This window comes from Myotis davidii, unplaced genomic scaffold (assembly GCF_000327345.1).
Source record: "Myotis davidii unplaced genomic scaffold, ASM32734v1 scaffold916, whole genome shotgun sequence".
Classification (NCBI taxonomy): Eukaryota; Metazoa; Chordata; class Mammalia; order Chiroptera; family Vespertilionidae; genus Myotis; species Myotis davidii.
The window spans coordinates 1541765-1558798 of record NW_006288013.1 but is presented as its reverse complement, the minus strand read 5'-3'; the positions used below and the strand labels follow the sequence as shown (position 1 = coordinate 1558798).

The 17034-nt window shown below is 50.4% G+C and overlaps 1 protein-coding gene across 6 annotated transcripts in view; it reads right to left on the bottom strand.

Moving 5' to 3' along the window:
- The window catches only part of TENM4 (teneurin transmembrane protein 4), a 498342-nt gene that overhangs the window by 369420 nt on the left and 111888 nt on the right, over window positions 1-17034 (bottom strand). For all 6 annotated transcript variants that reach the window (XM_006759877.2, XM_015561430.1, XM_015561431.1 and 3 more), the window contains exons 3-4: window positions 10736-11023; window positions 7094-7363 (exon numbers count right to left, since the gene is read on the bottom strand). In XM_006759877.2, the coding sequence (XP_006759940.1) occupies window positions 7094-7363; window positions 10736-10958 (493 nt within the window). In that variant the 5' untranslated portion in view covers window positions 10959-11023. The remainder of the gene's footprint in view (window positions 1-7093; window positions 7364-10735; window positions 11024-17034) is intronic.

The following is a 17034-nucleotide window of genomic DNA, read 5'->3' as shown; positions in this document are numbered from 1 at the left end:
TCCCTATCCGCCCTGCTCTGTTTGTGACAGGGGAAGGCGCCCCAACCTCCCCATCGACCCTGCCTTGAGTGTGACAGGGGGTGGTGCCCCCACCCCCCAATTGGCCCTACCCTGAGCATGACTGAGGGTGGCATCACAACCTCCCGATTGCCCTGCTCTGTGCATGACAGGGGGCGGCGCCCCAACTCCCCAATCGGCCCTGCTCTGAGCCCGACCAGGGGCTGCACCTAGGGATTGGGCCTGCCCTCTGCCACCAGGGAGCAGGCCTAAGCCAGCAGGGCGTTATCTTCCGAAGGATCCCAGGCTGCAAGATAGCGCAGGCCGGGCTGAGGGACCCGCCTCCCTCCCGAGTCCAGAAATTTTTGTGCACCGGGCCTCAAGTTATATATAAAAGAAATACATTGTATATGGTGACCTAGTGTAGGTATTGTGTGTACTAAAATAAAAATTCACAAAATAGTACTATGGGCTATACACTTGATTCTGTTCCTCTTTATTCCATTTACTATTTCAAATGATGGTGCTGAACCATAGCACTGATGTCAGGATCAGTTATGAACTACAGTTTGGAAAATGTAGCCCTGATCTTTCCTTGATCTTCGCCTTTCATGGCTGTTACAACTTTAGGAGGCAGGCATGCATCCAAACCCATGTTACAGAGGGAGAAAGTGAGGCGCAGTGAGACTCAATATTTGCACTAAACCACCCAATTCCTGGATGGCTGGGCTGGAATTCTAAGTTAGACTCCAAAGTCCATTCTCTTTCAGAATTATCTTGCTGCCTGAGAATCCTAATGACCCCATTAGGCTGATGGGGAAACTCATGCCCAGAGAGGAAGTGACTTGCTCCAGGTCACACTGGAACTGGTAACAGAGCCCCAAATTGAATCATATTCATCCCTAGACTCCACACAACCAGCACTGGAATTAGGCTCTTGAGGGTAGACAGCAATTTTTCCATCATCAGTTATTCTGTTCTTCCCCGAAGTCATCCTGGGTTAGATGAAGTTGAAAGAGGCCCAGGAGTCACTCTCCCTGGATAAAGCTGAGCTCACTGATCGGAAAAAAGTGCCTTGCAAATGTCTTCTGGTAGGAAGTTTGACATTGTGCACATCATTGCTTCCACTGGAATTGAAAGTCATGTTGGCTCAGATTAAAAGCAAAACCGGTTTGCTGCACCTCTGTGCACACACAGCAGGTCCTAACCTAGTTTCAAGAATGCAATCTATCCTTATTTGGTGTAGCTTGAATCTCCCTGTCTCTCTTTTCCTCCTCCCAGTACAGAAGCAGGGTGCTCTTGTACTAGTATGTACTTGTCCACCAGGGGGAGCAACAGAGCTCACCAGTGGGGAGTGGATTTGGGATACATTTAAACCAGGCCAGGGCTTCTTCAAGTCCTCTTACGAGGAACTACAAGGACAACAATGCTAGTGGCTGTTACATACTGGCTCCCCAGTCATGCAACTCCAGCAGAGGTGGTACTATGAAGTCCTAGGTCAAACTTTACTAAAGCAGTTTGAGGCTAGTGAGCAGAAGGGAGGACTGGAATTATGGCCAAAGAGAAGCCAAGATTATAGCAAACAAAGATGGGGCCAAGTGTCTCATGTGGGAGGAATGCAAGGCTGGGAGTGGGAACTGGGCAGCAAGGTCAGAAACCAAGGTGATCAGCAGCGGGATGGAGCGAGGTATGAGGAACGGGCGAGGGCTGTGGGTCATGACCAAAGCCATGAACTATGAGAGAGTGTGGACTGTGGCATGGGACAGACCAGTGCTATAAAAACTCTGCAAGTGGGCCCAAGAAGCTGTGAGGCCAGGAGGAGAATCGGATGTGCCCCTCCCCTGGGAGCCCATTTTGGTCACAGAACCTAAGAGCATTAAGGTCTTCTCACTGCTAACAGGGAGAAGCAACTCGTTCCCTTTAGCAGGTACTGATCCCCTCCTCACTGCCTCCATGTCTCCCCCTGGCCTGAGCCCCGTCCTGTCTCCTGGATTTACTGCAGTAGCCCCCTACTCAACATCGCCCATGAGAGCTCAATTCTGCTTCCAGTATGATCCTGTCCACATGTTAATCATACTCTGTCACCCCTCAGCTCAGAACCCTCCCCTGGCTCCCTGGACAATGGCCTGCATGCATCCCTACCCCACATTGCCTCTTTGACCTCCTCCCTTACTGCAGCCACACTGACCTCCTGGCTGCTTTCAAACAAGCCAGACACGCTCCTGCCTCAAGTGTCCCAAACCTGCCCTTCCTTCTGCCAGCATCGCTTTTCCTCCAGACACCTCCACACTCTCCCCTCACCTGCCTCAAATGCCATCTCATCCGTGAAGCCTTCACCAGCCACCATATTTAGGGCTGCAACCCCTCTCCCATCTGGCATCCCCTCACCCCTTTCCATAACACATCCTATATAATTGAATTGTTAAATTTGTATACCATCAGATGCCCCACTGATGAGTGGGCAGGTTTGTCTGTGTTGATCATGCTGAAAACAGTACCTGGCACATGGTAGGTGCTCAACAAATTGTTGTTAAAGACAGACAATCCACTGAACTCTCCAACCTTCCCTCCCAGCACACCTGCCCCCATAGCTCCACTCACACTCTGATGTTCCAACCTCATGGATACAACTTAAGTTTGTCCACCTCCATGCCTTTGGCACACAGAATCCCCTGTCTTCCTCCTCTTTACCCGTGAAAGTCCTTCCCAGCCCTCAAAGCCCAGGGCTAGCACCTCTTCCATGAAACCTTCTCAGACATCCTCTGGCTGGAATTTTTCTCTTAAACCTCTATGATCACTACTCTAAACATGTTTTCTATAGCACACCACAATTTCAGAGTGGCCTGGTATGATCTTTAGCTCCTGATCAGCTCTCACAGGTTATGGATTCAGTTTGCTTTCTGGAACTTTCTAACGCTGACAAAAGTGTATGTTCTGGAAATAGCTAGAATCACCTCTCAGATCACATAAATTGTATGCGTTAAGCTAATAGAAACCAGTTTCTGCAGAAAACTGTAGTGTGCAGTGGTCACTGGAGTGAGGCAGATCTGCCTCAACCATGGCTCTGCCATTTACCAGCTGTGCAATCATCAGCACGTCACCTAATTTCTCTGGATCTCAGTTTCCTTGGCTAGAAAATGGGAAAAGGTTAAAAGTCAGTGTCTAGAGCCAGCTCTCTTCTGACTCCCAGATTCTCAAGTGCTCTGACTCTACTAGACCCTTCCCACACCTGCTTGGACCCTGGGGCCTTACCGCCCTTATTACACGAATAACACTGTCCAGGGGGAGGGTCTGACTCCCTGAAAATGCTGGCACCTATGCATTCCTGGGAGGGAGTGTGGGCCAGCTCACAAAGCTGCCAGGTAGCCAAGTGTGGGGGTCCAATCCCCACCCCAGCTGAGGCAGCCCGGCTTCCAATCCCAGATGAAGGACAATGTCTTGGTAGCTACAGCACTGCGGCCACTTAGGGAATTCATGATAGATCTTCCCACAGACTTTTAAAACCAAGTCTCATGAGCATGGAGCCAGGGAGGGCAGGGGAGAAATTGAGTTAACTTGGTAATGAGCTTCTCTCTCATTGTGCTTTGGAGATGCTCACCTAATCTTCTGACTCTGAATAAGCAACTTGGCTGCCTAATTAGGTTAACTAATAATTTCCCTTTTGACACCCAGGCTGCCTGATAATTTGGGGGTAACTGTGATTCTGTTTCATTGTTTTCTTTCTAAGTGAATTTCTCAATTTGCCTCCGGGATTAAAGTGCAGAGTAAATCCTCACTATTCCCCAGACCCACCATGCCTCTTCATGCCTCCAGGCGTTGGCTTGTGCAATCGCCTCTACTGGGAATGCTTCTTGACTTCCTTATGCTCAGGGAAGTCCTACTTTGCCTTGGAGCCCAGGTGCATACCATGAGTGGAATGAAGGAATGAGCCTCTGCACCCTCAGGGCAAAATTAATATTAATAGCTAGCATGAATTAAGAACCAGACCAGACACCTCACATATGTAGTACAAGCTCAGGGTAACCCTTCAAGTACGAAAGATGACATGCTGATCTTTTTGTTGTTGTTATTGTGGTAAAACATACATAACCCTTTTAACCATTTTTGTTGTTGTTGTTAATCCTCACTCGAGGATCTTTTTTCCATTGATTTTTAGAAAGCGTGGGCTAGGGATCAAACCTGCAACTCAGGTACATGGCCTTGACTGGGAATCAAACATGTGACCCTTAGGTACACGGGGCCAACACTGACCACTGAGAATACTTGCCAGGGCCTTTTAACAATTTTTTAAGTGAACAATTCAGTGGCATTAAGCACCTTCACATGTGTAACCATCACCACTAGCTCATCTCCAGAACTTTTTCATTGTCCCAAACAGAAACTCTGCACCCATTGAACACTAACTCCCCATTCCTCCCTCTCCTGGCCCTTGGTAACCTCTGGCATGTCGTTTTAGGAAACTGTGACTCAGGGAAGTTTCTTTAGCTGGGACACAGCATGGCCAGGATTTAAGGCCAGGTGTCCTCATTAACTCTGGAATCACTGTTCTGTCCAGTCTGACACTGCCTGCTACCCCTCCCTTATAGATTGGGCCACAAGGTTGTCATATCACCATCTCCCCTGATATTCATCTAGATCCTGCATTCTAGAATAACGTTTGGCACACTCAAGGAGCTCAGTATATAGACAAAATTACAGAATGACTCTACAACAGAGACACTGTGCCTACCTGACCCTGTGGGTGGAAATAGAGCTTACATTGCAACCTTTGCTTTGTAGAAAACATTTACTGAATGCCAACTGTGTGCCTGGCCTGGTGCCAGCTCCTACTCACTGCCCCCCAGCCTGCTGGCTCCACTCAGCGGGAGAGGCTGAGGGGCGGCTCTGCCTGGCAGCCCTGAAGAGGAAGATTTGTGTTTACATTACCCAGTCAATTCTGTATTTATTTTGGATATTAAGCAGTGACATAAAAGCTGCTGACATTAACCTTCAAGGGCAGAAATTGGCTTTAATGGACCCCATAAAAGTTATTATTGATGGCAGCTGCACGCAGCATCACTGTGACCTCAGCAAAAGCCTCCACCGCTATCAATACTGTTGACAATTACTATTGACTAATGCAAGGCTGGAGCGGGTGGAGGCAGAGGCGGGTTCCTGTGGCTGGAAGTTGCTGGGGATTATGCTTTGCATTTGCATCTGGTAAGGAACTCTGAGAACTTGGTCACACATGTTTGATTACCTCAGTTGAGAGTCCCACCCTCTCCCTGATTCCAATGGAGCTGGGCAAAGGGCTCAGACGACAGGATCGGAGAAATCTGAGTTCAAATCCATGGTTTGCCAACTTGATGACTCACTGGCTATGCAATCTTGGGGGGGGAGGTTCAGGTGACCTTTTTGGAGTCTCAGTTCTCCCATCTGGGAGATGGAAATACCATAGTTTTGTTATGAGGATTTGAGGCAATCAGTCACACATGTGCAGCAGCTTGACACACAGTAGGGCCTCTATATGTCTTCCCTCTACTGCTAAAAAGTGGCCACACTGTGATGTGTTGCTTTACATGTCCAATGGAACTGAGCCCTGTTCGATCATAAGATCTGAATTCTCATCACAGGGAAAGGGGAACTGTGGCCAGTAGGAAGAATATGAGAGAAAGAGAGGAGGAGGAGGGGAGGGAGACTGAAGGTGGGGGGATAGGGAGAAAAGAGGAAGAGAAAGAACCAGGACAGGAGGAGAGCCTGGCTCCAGCTCAACTAGATAAGGCCCACATACCCTTCACCTTTCTGAGCCCATCTTCAGCTGTCAATTGAGGAGACACCCTGTGAGCAAGAGTACTGTCAACCTCATCAGTGGATAAAAGGGAGCCATTCCCATGGCTCATTTACTGTCAGTATGAGTCAATGACAGCATTTAGACCCGAGTGTCACAAAGCTGTTAATCTAACTTCCAAACTGGGAGAAAGTGGGCAAGTGCATGGGCGCCTGTGGGGTGTCTGGGTTTGGGGAGTCTAGGTCTGGAAGGGATGCAGAGGCCGGGTCTCTCTGTTAGATTCTAGTGCCCACCTCCTTTGCCTGCCCATCCTCCCTGAGTTCAGTGGGGCTTGGAGCGTGGTGGCCAGTGCAGAAATGGATAATCAGGAGAGGGTGCAGGCCAGGCGGAGCAGGCAGCCATTTCCCTGACCCCATTATCAAAGGCCCGGGCTCTTCAGGCTCATTGACTATGTCATTATCACCCAACAGAGGCTTAATTCAGCAGTGATTCAGCTCTCAGGGAATGTACAATAGTGTGGGTGGTGTGCACCTCACTCTGTCATGACTTTATGGAAAAGGGATCATTTGTCACCATGGTGAGAAGCCTTCAAAGCAACCAATAACCCAAGTATTTTGCTGCCCAGAAATTGGTGGGTCCCAAAGCACCAGAGAAAGGGAGGCTCCCACCCCTGCTCCACACTCCCTGCAGCAGCAAAATACAGGGCAGGCCTAACTCAGGGCCCCTCAGCTCTGATGGTAAGGAGGAGCATTCTGAACCCAGACTCCCTTTCCTGCACCAGAGAAAGGAGGCCTTGGAAGAAAGGGCTGAAGAAATGAGAGTAGAATACGGAGTCTAACCCAGCCACATAATCTTGCAGATATGGGAAAGCTAGAGCAAAACCTCAAGTTTTGAGTTATCCCAATGTGAGAGTTTTTGTTTGGAAGCCATCTCTGATCAACACAAGATGCTGGGTGGGGCAGTGCCCATGGCGATGGTCCAGGACTGCTGATCACCTGGAGTCTGGAGCCTGCAGGAGCAGGGCTCAGGCAGGATCCTGTGGCCAGGCCTTAGCAGACAAGCTGTGGGGGATGGGTTAGCCACATCCCTGGCCCCTCTGCTTCCCCATCTCTGAGGCACCTGTCTAATCAGGAAAGAAAGAGTGGAGACCCACTCTCTGTCATGGCATCGCTTGGTGGGTATTACATGTGTCTGTGCAGGAGGCTTTGACTTTTGACCACCAAGAGCAAAGCAATTGTCACCAACATCACTAGAGCCCCCAAGCAATGGTGTAATTCAAACCCCAGTCCTGCAGCCCAGGTGTCCGGCTTAGGCTAGGCGTCCACTTACCGGTCTCGGTGTTCTCGTGCTCCGTGTCGGTGAGTGTGAGGTTGGAGTTGGCCCGGCTGGACAGGCAGGAGCTGCGGCCCGACCGTGTGCTCCGGCCCCACAGTCGCACGGGGTGCTCAGGGGACAGCACGGTGTCGGCCTCCATGTCGGCATCAGAGCTGGCGCCCATGGAGTAGCCGCAGTGGGGGAGGCCGATGTCTGTGCGGTAGAGGGTCCCATGAGGCGGTGTTACCTCGCCCAGTCCCAGCTCACGAAGGGAGAAGTTGGCTCCTGGGAGGAAACAGGTGAGCCTGGTTAGGTAGAGTCTTCCCATCGGAGCCTGACCCCCAGCCCAGGACTCCCTCTGGCCTTTGAGCTCACTGTGCCTTTTCTCTGACTGAACAGCTCCTTCTGCCCCTTCTTCACCAGCCCCAACCTTCTACACCCTTTGAGGAAGGCCCGTTCAGATGATACCTCCCCCGTGAAATCTCCCCTAACCCTACACCATGTGCAGAGGTCACTGCCCTTCCTCTGAGCTCCTCAGAGTCCGTGGCCTCAGTCACAGAGTTAAGGGCCCGATCCCTCCACCGATGATGACCTCATGGCACAGGACCATGCCTTGCTCATTCCTAAATCCCTGTGCCTAGAACAGGGGTAGGCAAACTTTTTGACTCGAGGGCCACAATGGGTTCTTAAACTGGACCGGAGGGCTGGAACAAAAGCATGGATGGAGTGTTTGTGTGAACTAATATAAATTCAAAGTAAACATCATTACATAAAAGGGTACGATCTTTTTTTTTCCAATAGTTTTATTCATTTCAAACTGGCTGGATCCAGCCCGCAGGCCATAGTTTGCCCACGGCTGGCCTAGAACAAAATCTGGTCCTTACAGGGGCCAACAAAGGTCTGCCACACTGAATGGAGGGCCTTGGGTCTCCTCTTCCTGTCAGGATGGGGTGCAGTGCTTGCCAGCAAGGAGGATAAAGTCATGAAACAGTCCCATACTGCCTGGTACATAGCTGATGCCTAAGCCTTCTCATACCCAGTGCCCCAGCCTCTGCTCTGCCCACTCCAGTCTCTTCCCTACAAGGCCCCCACCCCTGATGAGATCACCTCCCAGTCTCTCCATGATGCAGCTGCTAAAAGGTTAATGTCAGCGGGCTTGGCACAGTAGGGGCTTGGGCTGTTCAGTGCCAGTAAGACATTCTGAGTGGCCAGGGTCTGGGCCAGACCAGATGTTAAATGTTTTGAATGTGCCATAGGCCAGTTTGCCTCCCACCCTCACTGCACACCACACTTCCTGTGTGCCCAGTTTGCTCCCTCTTATCTTTCTACACCCCTGTCCTATGCATCTCCCAGCTTCACAGTCTCGCCCCCCTCCCCCTAGTATTCCTGCTCTGCTGGGCCAGCCCTCCCAAGGGACACCAGTCACACATTATGAAGAATGACTGCTACATTAAGTGAAATATCAAATTTATTTGCAATAAACAGCCTTGGCTGCATTGATTTCCATATGGCTTGCCCTGAATATCCTTTTAAGCAGCCAGACTCAGTGTCAATATGAGTGAGCTGAGACATCCCAGGACTGGAGAAATGCAGGGAGAGGGCTGACTCTAAGGGCTCGGTGATCCCGTTGAGCCAGCCTGGCCCCTCTGATGTGTGAGCTTAGATGATTTATTTCACCAAACATGAGATGTGCTCCTGTTTTCTTTAAGTCCCTTTGGCCACTTTCCCGAGGAGCCCATCCCACCTTGCTCAACATCTAGCTGTGCAATCTCAGGCTGGTGACATCACCTGGGCCTGTGTTTTTGTTTGTAAAATGGGGTGATAACCTATGACCTGCTACCCTCAGGATTTTTGAGGATCCAGAGAGGTCAGGGGAGAGAGAGTACTTCATAAACTGCAATGCTCATAGCTGCCTATGAGATGAGAATGCTTCTTGTTTGTTATTTACAAAGACAAGAAGGGGCCCCTTCTGCAGTCTTGTGCACCCAGGGTGGCATCCAGGCCACGCTGGACTGGCAGGGCTCCCTGAGCTCTAGCAGCCATGGGCCGGGCAGAGCTGGAGAGGAGCTTGGGTACCACTTTGTCCCTTCCCCTCACTGAGACCCAGCAATGACAGCTAGTAGTAGGCAGTGTTTAGGAAGCAGCTGCTCCGTGCCAGGTACTGTGTCAAGGGCTTTATTTCCAGTGCTTGTTCATTCTGAGCAGCCTCCTTTTAGGAGGGGTCACAGTTATCCCACTGCTCAGGAAAGGAGTTGAGGGTAGTAAGAGCAGCAGAGCCAGAATTCAAATTCAGGTTTTCTGATGCCTGAGTTTGAGCTCTTGACCACAAGCTGGGAGAGAAAGCAGACCCCTCATCTTTCAAACCTGAGAGGCAGCCTTGCCAACAAGTCAGCCTTCCTGTGGATCCAGGCCTGTGGGGGAGGCCACATGCTGTGTGTATGCGCGTGTGTGTGTGTCTCTCTCTCTCTGTGTGTGTGTGCGCGTGCGCACACACACGAGTGCATGCACCCATGTCCAGCTCTTCTTAACTCTGTGATCTTGGGCAAATGAACCAACTTGGTGTTATAAGGATTAAATAACAAAGGCAAGATGTATATAAATTACACAGCACCATGCCTGGCTAACCCTATCTGTAGAAGGCACGTGGGCAGGGTAGAACCAGGGAGGGCTGCAGGAGCATTCAGGGATTGGCAGGAATCACAGAGGCTCCAGGCTGGCGAACATATCATGGCAGCTGTGGACATAGTGAGCAGTCCAGTGGGTCCAGAGCATGGGTGGTGAGGTAGAGAGGCAGGGGATAAAATAGTCCAAAAGACAAATGAATGTGGAAAAAGCCCTACTAAGCCAGGTTAAGGAGCTCAGGCAAAGAGCCATGGGAGTCATTTCCAACTTCACCCTAGCTGTAGTGCAGAGAATAGACCACAGGGGGCAGCACCGGGTGAAGGGGGCTGTGGCTGATCCTCTCAGAGAGAAGACAGTGGCGTGAACTGGACCAGTGGCAGAGGGGATGGAGAAGAGCGAGGGATTCGAAAGATATTCTGGAGCAGGATGGACAGGCTTTAGTGACCACTGTGTGTAGGAAATGAAAGAGTGGGAATCAGGTGCCAGGATAGTCCCCAAATTAGGAAGTTTTTAGGTCCATCTCAGAAACAGCTTCCTCTCAAGGTGAGGGCAGTACTTGATACCAAAATGTGCTAAGATATGTTTGTTGAAATATATAAACAGATAACAAAACTAACGGCCAAGACTTACTCAGCACTTCCTTTGTGTTATCACACTTACCATTTAAACACGTCATCTCAATGGTCCTCATAACAATTCGGCCCAATAGAGAGGCTGCTCCTGCCCATCTGACAGCTGAGCAGTGAGGCTTGGAGGAGAGCCCAGGGCTGTGAACTCAGCCCCAAGAACGGACCCCGTTCCTAACCACCTCTTTATGCCAGGAAGTGGTGAGAATGAAAATCAATGAACTAAGAATGAACCGCAGGGCAGGCTTTGACTAGGTCCCAGTGCCAAAATAGCAGATTTGGTGTTGACTCAGCACTCACTGGCCCTGCTGCTCCACTGTGCCCACGCCCAGAGCCACACCTGCGTGCACACCTGCCCCAGGCTCTGTTCCAGGCTCTGCCCCAGGCTCTGGCCCGGGCCCTCCCTCACCTGTGCGGCAGAACTCCTCGGCCTCCTGCGGCACCATGTCCTTGATGCGGCTGCCGTAAGCAAGGCGGGCATCCTGGTCATAGGCCTTCAGGGTCTCGCTGGAGCTGTAGGACTTCTGTGGGGCCTTGCCCTCCTCGCTGTCCGCGGACGAGCTGGTGTAGCGGCGCTCGGTGTCCCGGCGCCGGGTCAGCGAACGGTATGGCTTCCTCTCCTTCACGTCCATGGCCTCTGGCCCGCACTCCTCCACATCCACGAACAGGGTCCTTGCCTCACTCAGGGCTGAGCGGTCTGGAGCCGGGAAAGCAAAGAAAAGGGCGTGAGCTTGGGCCCCAGGAAGCAAAGGCCACAGCCAGGTCCATCTGGGCCTCGGACCTTGATTCACCCTGCTGTGCTGTGGAGACTGGCCTCTGGCTCTGAGGGGTGAGAGCACCCCTCCAAGACCACAGGGGGCCTTGCACCCAGAGCCTCTAAAAATGAATCCTGTCTCTGCTCCTCCTCCTTCCACCTCGAAGATGCCTCAACCTGCCCCTCCAGTGATCCCTGCCAGGAAAGCTAAGGAAGGCCAGAGGGCTCTGGTTTTCCTAATCCCCCAGGACAGGAACACGGGCTTGTTCCCATCACGTGCCCAGCTGCCACAGGGCCCGACCCAGAAGAGCGGCTCCTTAAGAATTTGTAGAATGAATGACTCTACTCAGACACTGTGGTAAGCACTTTGCATAGATGATCGCATTTAACCCAATGAGCCAAGGTATCAACAACCAATCTACACTGTCACCACCAGATAACTAATTACTTGCTTATTGTTTGTTTTCTTCCACTAATATGCAAGCTCCTTGCAAGCCTGGGCTTTACCTGTTTTGCTAACTCCTGAGCTCTAGCAGCTCCAGCGAATCCTGGCACACCTGATTCACATTGGTTTCATTAACTGGCCAACCAATCCCCGTCTGACTGCTGAGAAAATGGAGGTTCAGAACCAATTTCAAGGTCACGGGGTGGTAACAAAGGCAGACCTGAACCCAGGTCGGCTTGGCTCTAAAACCTGAGCTTTTCCTATTCCTTCCTCCCACTCTTGCTACACAACAGTGTCCTTCCAGCTGGGCTAGCTCTGAGGGCCACACAGACAGAGAGAGGACTCCCTCACCTGCAGACTCGCCGTCTCATCAGTGGCACAATTCACACCTGGGGGAGCTATGGTGCCTGCCCCATACATCTGGGTGTTGCCAGGGTGTATAATGGGTGGGAGGGAGAGAGGAGAGGTGCTGTTTTGTCCACTGCCTTTCTCCTCTTTCCCCCATCTTGACCTTTTTTACCCTAGACTGACACCCCAGGATTTTTTAAAGCTGTCATAACACCCTCTTTCTCTTCCCAAATGTGTTCCTTTGGCTCTGGGGGCAGCAAACATAGCCCCTACAAGAGCCAGGGGTCAGCACAGAAGGAAAGTGGAATGTCCTGCATAATGTGTGATGAGAGCTCTTCCGTTCTTGACATGCAGCCTCTCAGTTCTTTCATTCATTGTCCCACTGTCCAGAGAAACACGGGTACACACACATTCTGCTTGGTGGCTGTTGTACGGAGAAGCCACAGAGTGAGAGTGTGGTCTATGGGGCCACCTGGGGTCTCCCTGTGGGGGACGGGCCTCTGACAGACAGGGAGGGGCCTGTCCATGAGGGCAGTGCCACCCAGTGCCTGCCAATGCTGCCACGTTGGAGTGCAGAGTGTCTTGTGAGTTTTTAAGACAAGCTGGGAAATTGGACTTATTATTTTTAATTTCAAAATACTCTACAGGCCAAACAAAACACAAGGACGAGTCATTTTGGTCAGGGAACTAGTGGTTTCCAAGTTCTGCCTTTAATCGTGGACATCTGAGACATCCCTTTGGCCTGAAGATGCTCTCTTCTCTCCTAGGACGCCAAAGGCCCTCTCCTTAATGGTAACATTAGAATCCTCACTTTAATCCTGTGACGCAGGCACTATGATCATCTGCAATTTTCAGATGAGAGATTGCGAGGTGAAGGACCTGCCCACAGTTGCACAGTTCCTGAGTGGTGGAGCCACAGTTCTGACCGAGGCGGTTGAACTTGCCACGTAACTGCTAGAAAGCATTGCCTTTTCATGCTGTGCCAGATGCATTTCCTAAGCCAAGATCAGGCCAGAGCCCTCCTTCTGCCCCCCCCCTCCCTCCGTCCCCTAGCAGCCCTGCAGAGCCTTTAGGGTGAATTTCAGTTCTCAGTCCAAATGCTCTTGTGTCTGGCCCGTCTCACTTCCACTCACTGAGCCACTTTCTGGACACGAATTCTGTGATCTCTGCGCATGTGGTTCCATCATAGATTATCTACCTAACTAGATGCCTGCCTCTCCCCCAGACAGCAGTTCCTGGGGGGCAGGCCTGGCGTCCATGAACTCATGAAATGCCAGCTGAGTAAATAAATGAATAAACTTCATTTCTTCATACCAATCTTAAGTAATATAAAATATTGGTGGTTCAACTTAGATAAATATGTATTAGATACATCGAGACGGAATTAAAATTAAATGCATTGCTCAGATGCATTCTTTTTAAAGGCAGCCTGGGTTTGAAGTACAATGGGGCCTTGACTTACGAGTGTCCCGACTAACGAGTTTTTTGAGATACCAGCTGTCTCTTGGCCGATTTTTTTTGCATTGAGTTGATAGAGTAATTTGAGTTAACAAGCTCCTTAACGAGTTCCTTAACGAGCTCGGTCTCAGAATGAATTAAGTCAAGGCCCCACTGTATATGCCCCCACTTAGCAGCTGTGTGACCTAGGACAAGTTACTGAACCACTCTGTGCTTCAGCGTCCTCATCTGTAAAATAGCACCCACCTCTTGGGGTTGTTCAGAGGATTAAATGAATTAATGCACATCCCTGCAACATATGGCCCCTGATACATAATGGGCGCTGAATAGATGTTAGCCGCATTATCATCAGGAAAACCCCACATTTTATTTTTAAAAGGTGTACTTTATAAGTCTCCAGCTCGGTGTCAGTTATAACTGGAGAAGGAACACCCCCTGGAAACGTGTTCATAGGCTGAGACACATTCTGGCTGTTAACTTGGTGGGTGATTGTCTTATCAGCGTGGGCCTGTTGGCCAAAGACACCAGCTTCAAGGCAAAGACTAAGTAACTACAAACGATGAAGAATGCAGCCCAGAAACTCATGACTTCCCTGCCACAAAGCAGAAGCACGGAGGACAATTGCCATACTCCTGTTTCCTTTGATTCCCCTCATTTTATTTGCTTATATGCATGCACATAAGTCCTTCGGTTGACCTCTTACCTCCCCCCCACAACACTCCCCAGCCTTCCCATTGTACTTTGACAGTCTGTTTGATGCTTCTCTGCCTCTGTATCTATCTTTTTGTTCATCAGGTTATATGTTGCTTATTATCCATAAATGAGTGAGTTCATGTGGTATTTTTCTTTCACTGCCTGGCTTATTTCACTTAACATAATGCTCTCCAGTTCCATCCATGCTGCTGCAAATGGCAAGAATTCCTTCTTTTTTATAGCAGCGTACTATTCCATTGTGTAGATGTACCACAGTTTTCTAATCCACTCATCTGTTGATGGGCATTTAGGCTGTTTCCAAATTTTAGCTATTATAAATTGTGCTGCTATGAACATAGGGGTGCATATATCCTTTCTAATTGGTGTTTCTGTTTTCTTATGATTTCCTCCCCCCTCCCCCATTTTAACCTTAATAAAGTAATTCAGTAAATACTTATGTGTTTTGAACAGGTGGGAGGTTGGTCATGGTCTACATTCAGCTTGGCCTTTATTAGCGAGAGAAAGAAGGGGCCATGCCCTGGCTGTTTTGCTCAGTGGTTAGAGTGATGGCCCTCAGACCAAACGGTGTCAGGTTTGATTCATCTCAATTGCAGGCTCTATCTCTGGCCCTAGTTGGGGCGTGTTCAGGAGGCAACCAATTGATGTGTCTCTCTCACATGGTGTTTCTTTCTCTCTGTTCCTCCTCTGCCCTTCCACTCTCTCTAAAAATCAATGGGGAAAAACTGCAGGTGAGGATTAAAAATAAAAGAAGGGAATGGGTCAGGATGTAAGACGTGACAGTGGAGAAGAGCTCCCGGAGCAAAGGGCCTGCAGTGCAGTGATGCTGAGGCCCTGGCAGTAGGGTGTGTGTGCTGGAAAGGGTGCCCAGCTCAGATCCTGGGGACCCCATACATGGGCTGGGGGCAGAAGCACCAGTACACGTGTGTTTAAACATGTCAGACGCTCCTTACCGGCTGACCAAGTGGTTCCCACTGTGCCTAAACCCATTACCCGACCCTTCCTAACTCTCCCTCTGCTTCCTCTTACCACCCACGGAATAACCTGCCACCCCAACTGGCCTCTCTCCCAGGTCCATTCTCCGTTTCTCTCCCACCAGCTGCCTGCCATGTCTCAGACATTCTCAACTGAGCCCTGCCTGTGCTGTTCACTGGGTTCACCCAAGGGAGGCTCCTGAAGGAGGTGGGGCAGGAGGCGGAGGAGTGAGGAGAGAGCGCTGCTTCGTCCACTCCCTCTCCCACCAGCTGGCCCCTCTTCCAGGCCTCCAGCTCTCCATGACTCTGCAAACATCCTTTCCTGCCCTCACCTGTCTGGGCCCAGGGGTGCCCCAGTTTCCTGCTGCACGGAGACCCTGGGTGTCTCACCATTCTGGTTGGCTGCCTTCACCTGCCCACACCTGTGTCTCTTTATTAACGTTTGTTCATTGAAACCATCTGGGGTGAATTCTGTTTCCTGGGGGATCCTGACCTGTGATGCAGCTTCACCTCCTGCTCTCTGCTTCACTGTCAGTAATTATGATGATGATCATCATCATTGTCATCAAACTAATGACACCAACAGCGATCACTTACTCAGAGTTTACCACAGGCTAGGCCCTGGGCACAGTGTTCTGGATAGATGATCTCATTTAGTTGTCACCACTCCTACTCTGTGTATTGGTCCCATTTTAGTGATGAAGAACCTAAAGCTTAGAGAAGTTAAATAACTGGTTTAAAACCATGCAGGCAGAACTGAATCAAGAGCTGGATCCACCCATTGCCAAATTTCCCCTCCCACAGCCCTCTGCCATGCACAGTGCATCCCAGGTGAGGAGTTGGTCAGCTCCAGCCATGTTCTGGCTGTGTGACCCTGGGCCAGCCCCTCACCCCAGGGCGCTGGGTTTGTCAGATGCTTTGTAAACTGTAATGCACATTATACCTCTAGGCGCACAGGATTGGAGAGTTATTACTACCAATGCCACCATCATCATCTTTATTGCTTTGTTATTTCTAACCATCAAATTTTATAACTGCTTTAATCATAGAGTAAATCAAGCAGCTGAGTATGTTCTGGGAAGCTAAGTTGCCAATACATACTTGAAGGACATGCCTAGCAGCTCAGCCACTGCAGGCCTCAGGCTAAGCTGGAGGGTCTGACTGGGGCTCCTGCTGAGGTTGAAAACCAAGATAAAGGGCATGTAGCCCCCAGAAGGGAGGGGGGGATGCTGGCACAGACCACCTATGTGAGATGCGTGAGACCCTGGCCTGCTCTCAAGGGGTGGCTTCAGAGAGGAGTTCATTTCCACCACCTGTTACAGGCCAGTTTGTGCTGGGCGCTGGGTGCTGGGCCCAGAGATGAGCAGACAGCGCTACAGGAGCAGTTCACTGTGTGTTCAGGTGTCAGCCACGGGGAACAAGACTGGGAGCTCTGGTAAAGCATGAATTGCAGTTTCACAGGTTTCTCCACATGCTGACACGGGCTCATTTTTGGTCTGTCTATGGGGAGGGAGAGGACCTGGGACAAGAGAAGGGGAGAAAGGTGTGCACTGAGCACTGTGCCCTGTGCTTTCACACAGCCCCAGGAGAACGTTCACTGGTTACTGGTACTTCCTGTTTTAGAGCGCAGCCTGAATGACCCAGTGGACTGATCAAGGTCACACAGCCAGTGAGTGACAGCACTGGGACCTGACCCAGTCATTCTAAAATCCACATTTTGGTCCTAGCTGGTTTGGCTCAGTGGATAGAAGGTTGGCCTGCGGACTGAAGGGTCCCGGGTTCAATTCTGGTCAAGGGCATGTACCTCAGTTGCAGGCATGGGGGAGGCAACAAATTGATGTGTCTCTCTCACATTGATGTTTTGCTCTGTCTCTCCCCCTCCCTTCCACCCTCTCTAAAAATCGATTGGAAATATATCCTCGGGTGACATCCGCATTTTGGGTTGTTTGTTTTTTTTTTCTTTACATTGAGCTGGACTCCAGTGGCTCTGGAAGGTTTGAACGGAGTGTGAATGTGGG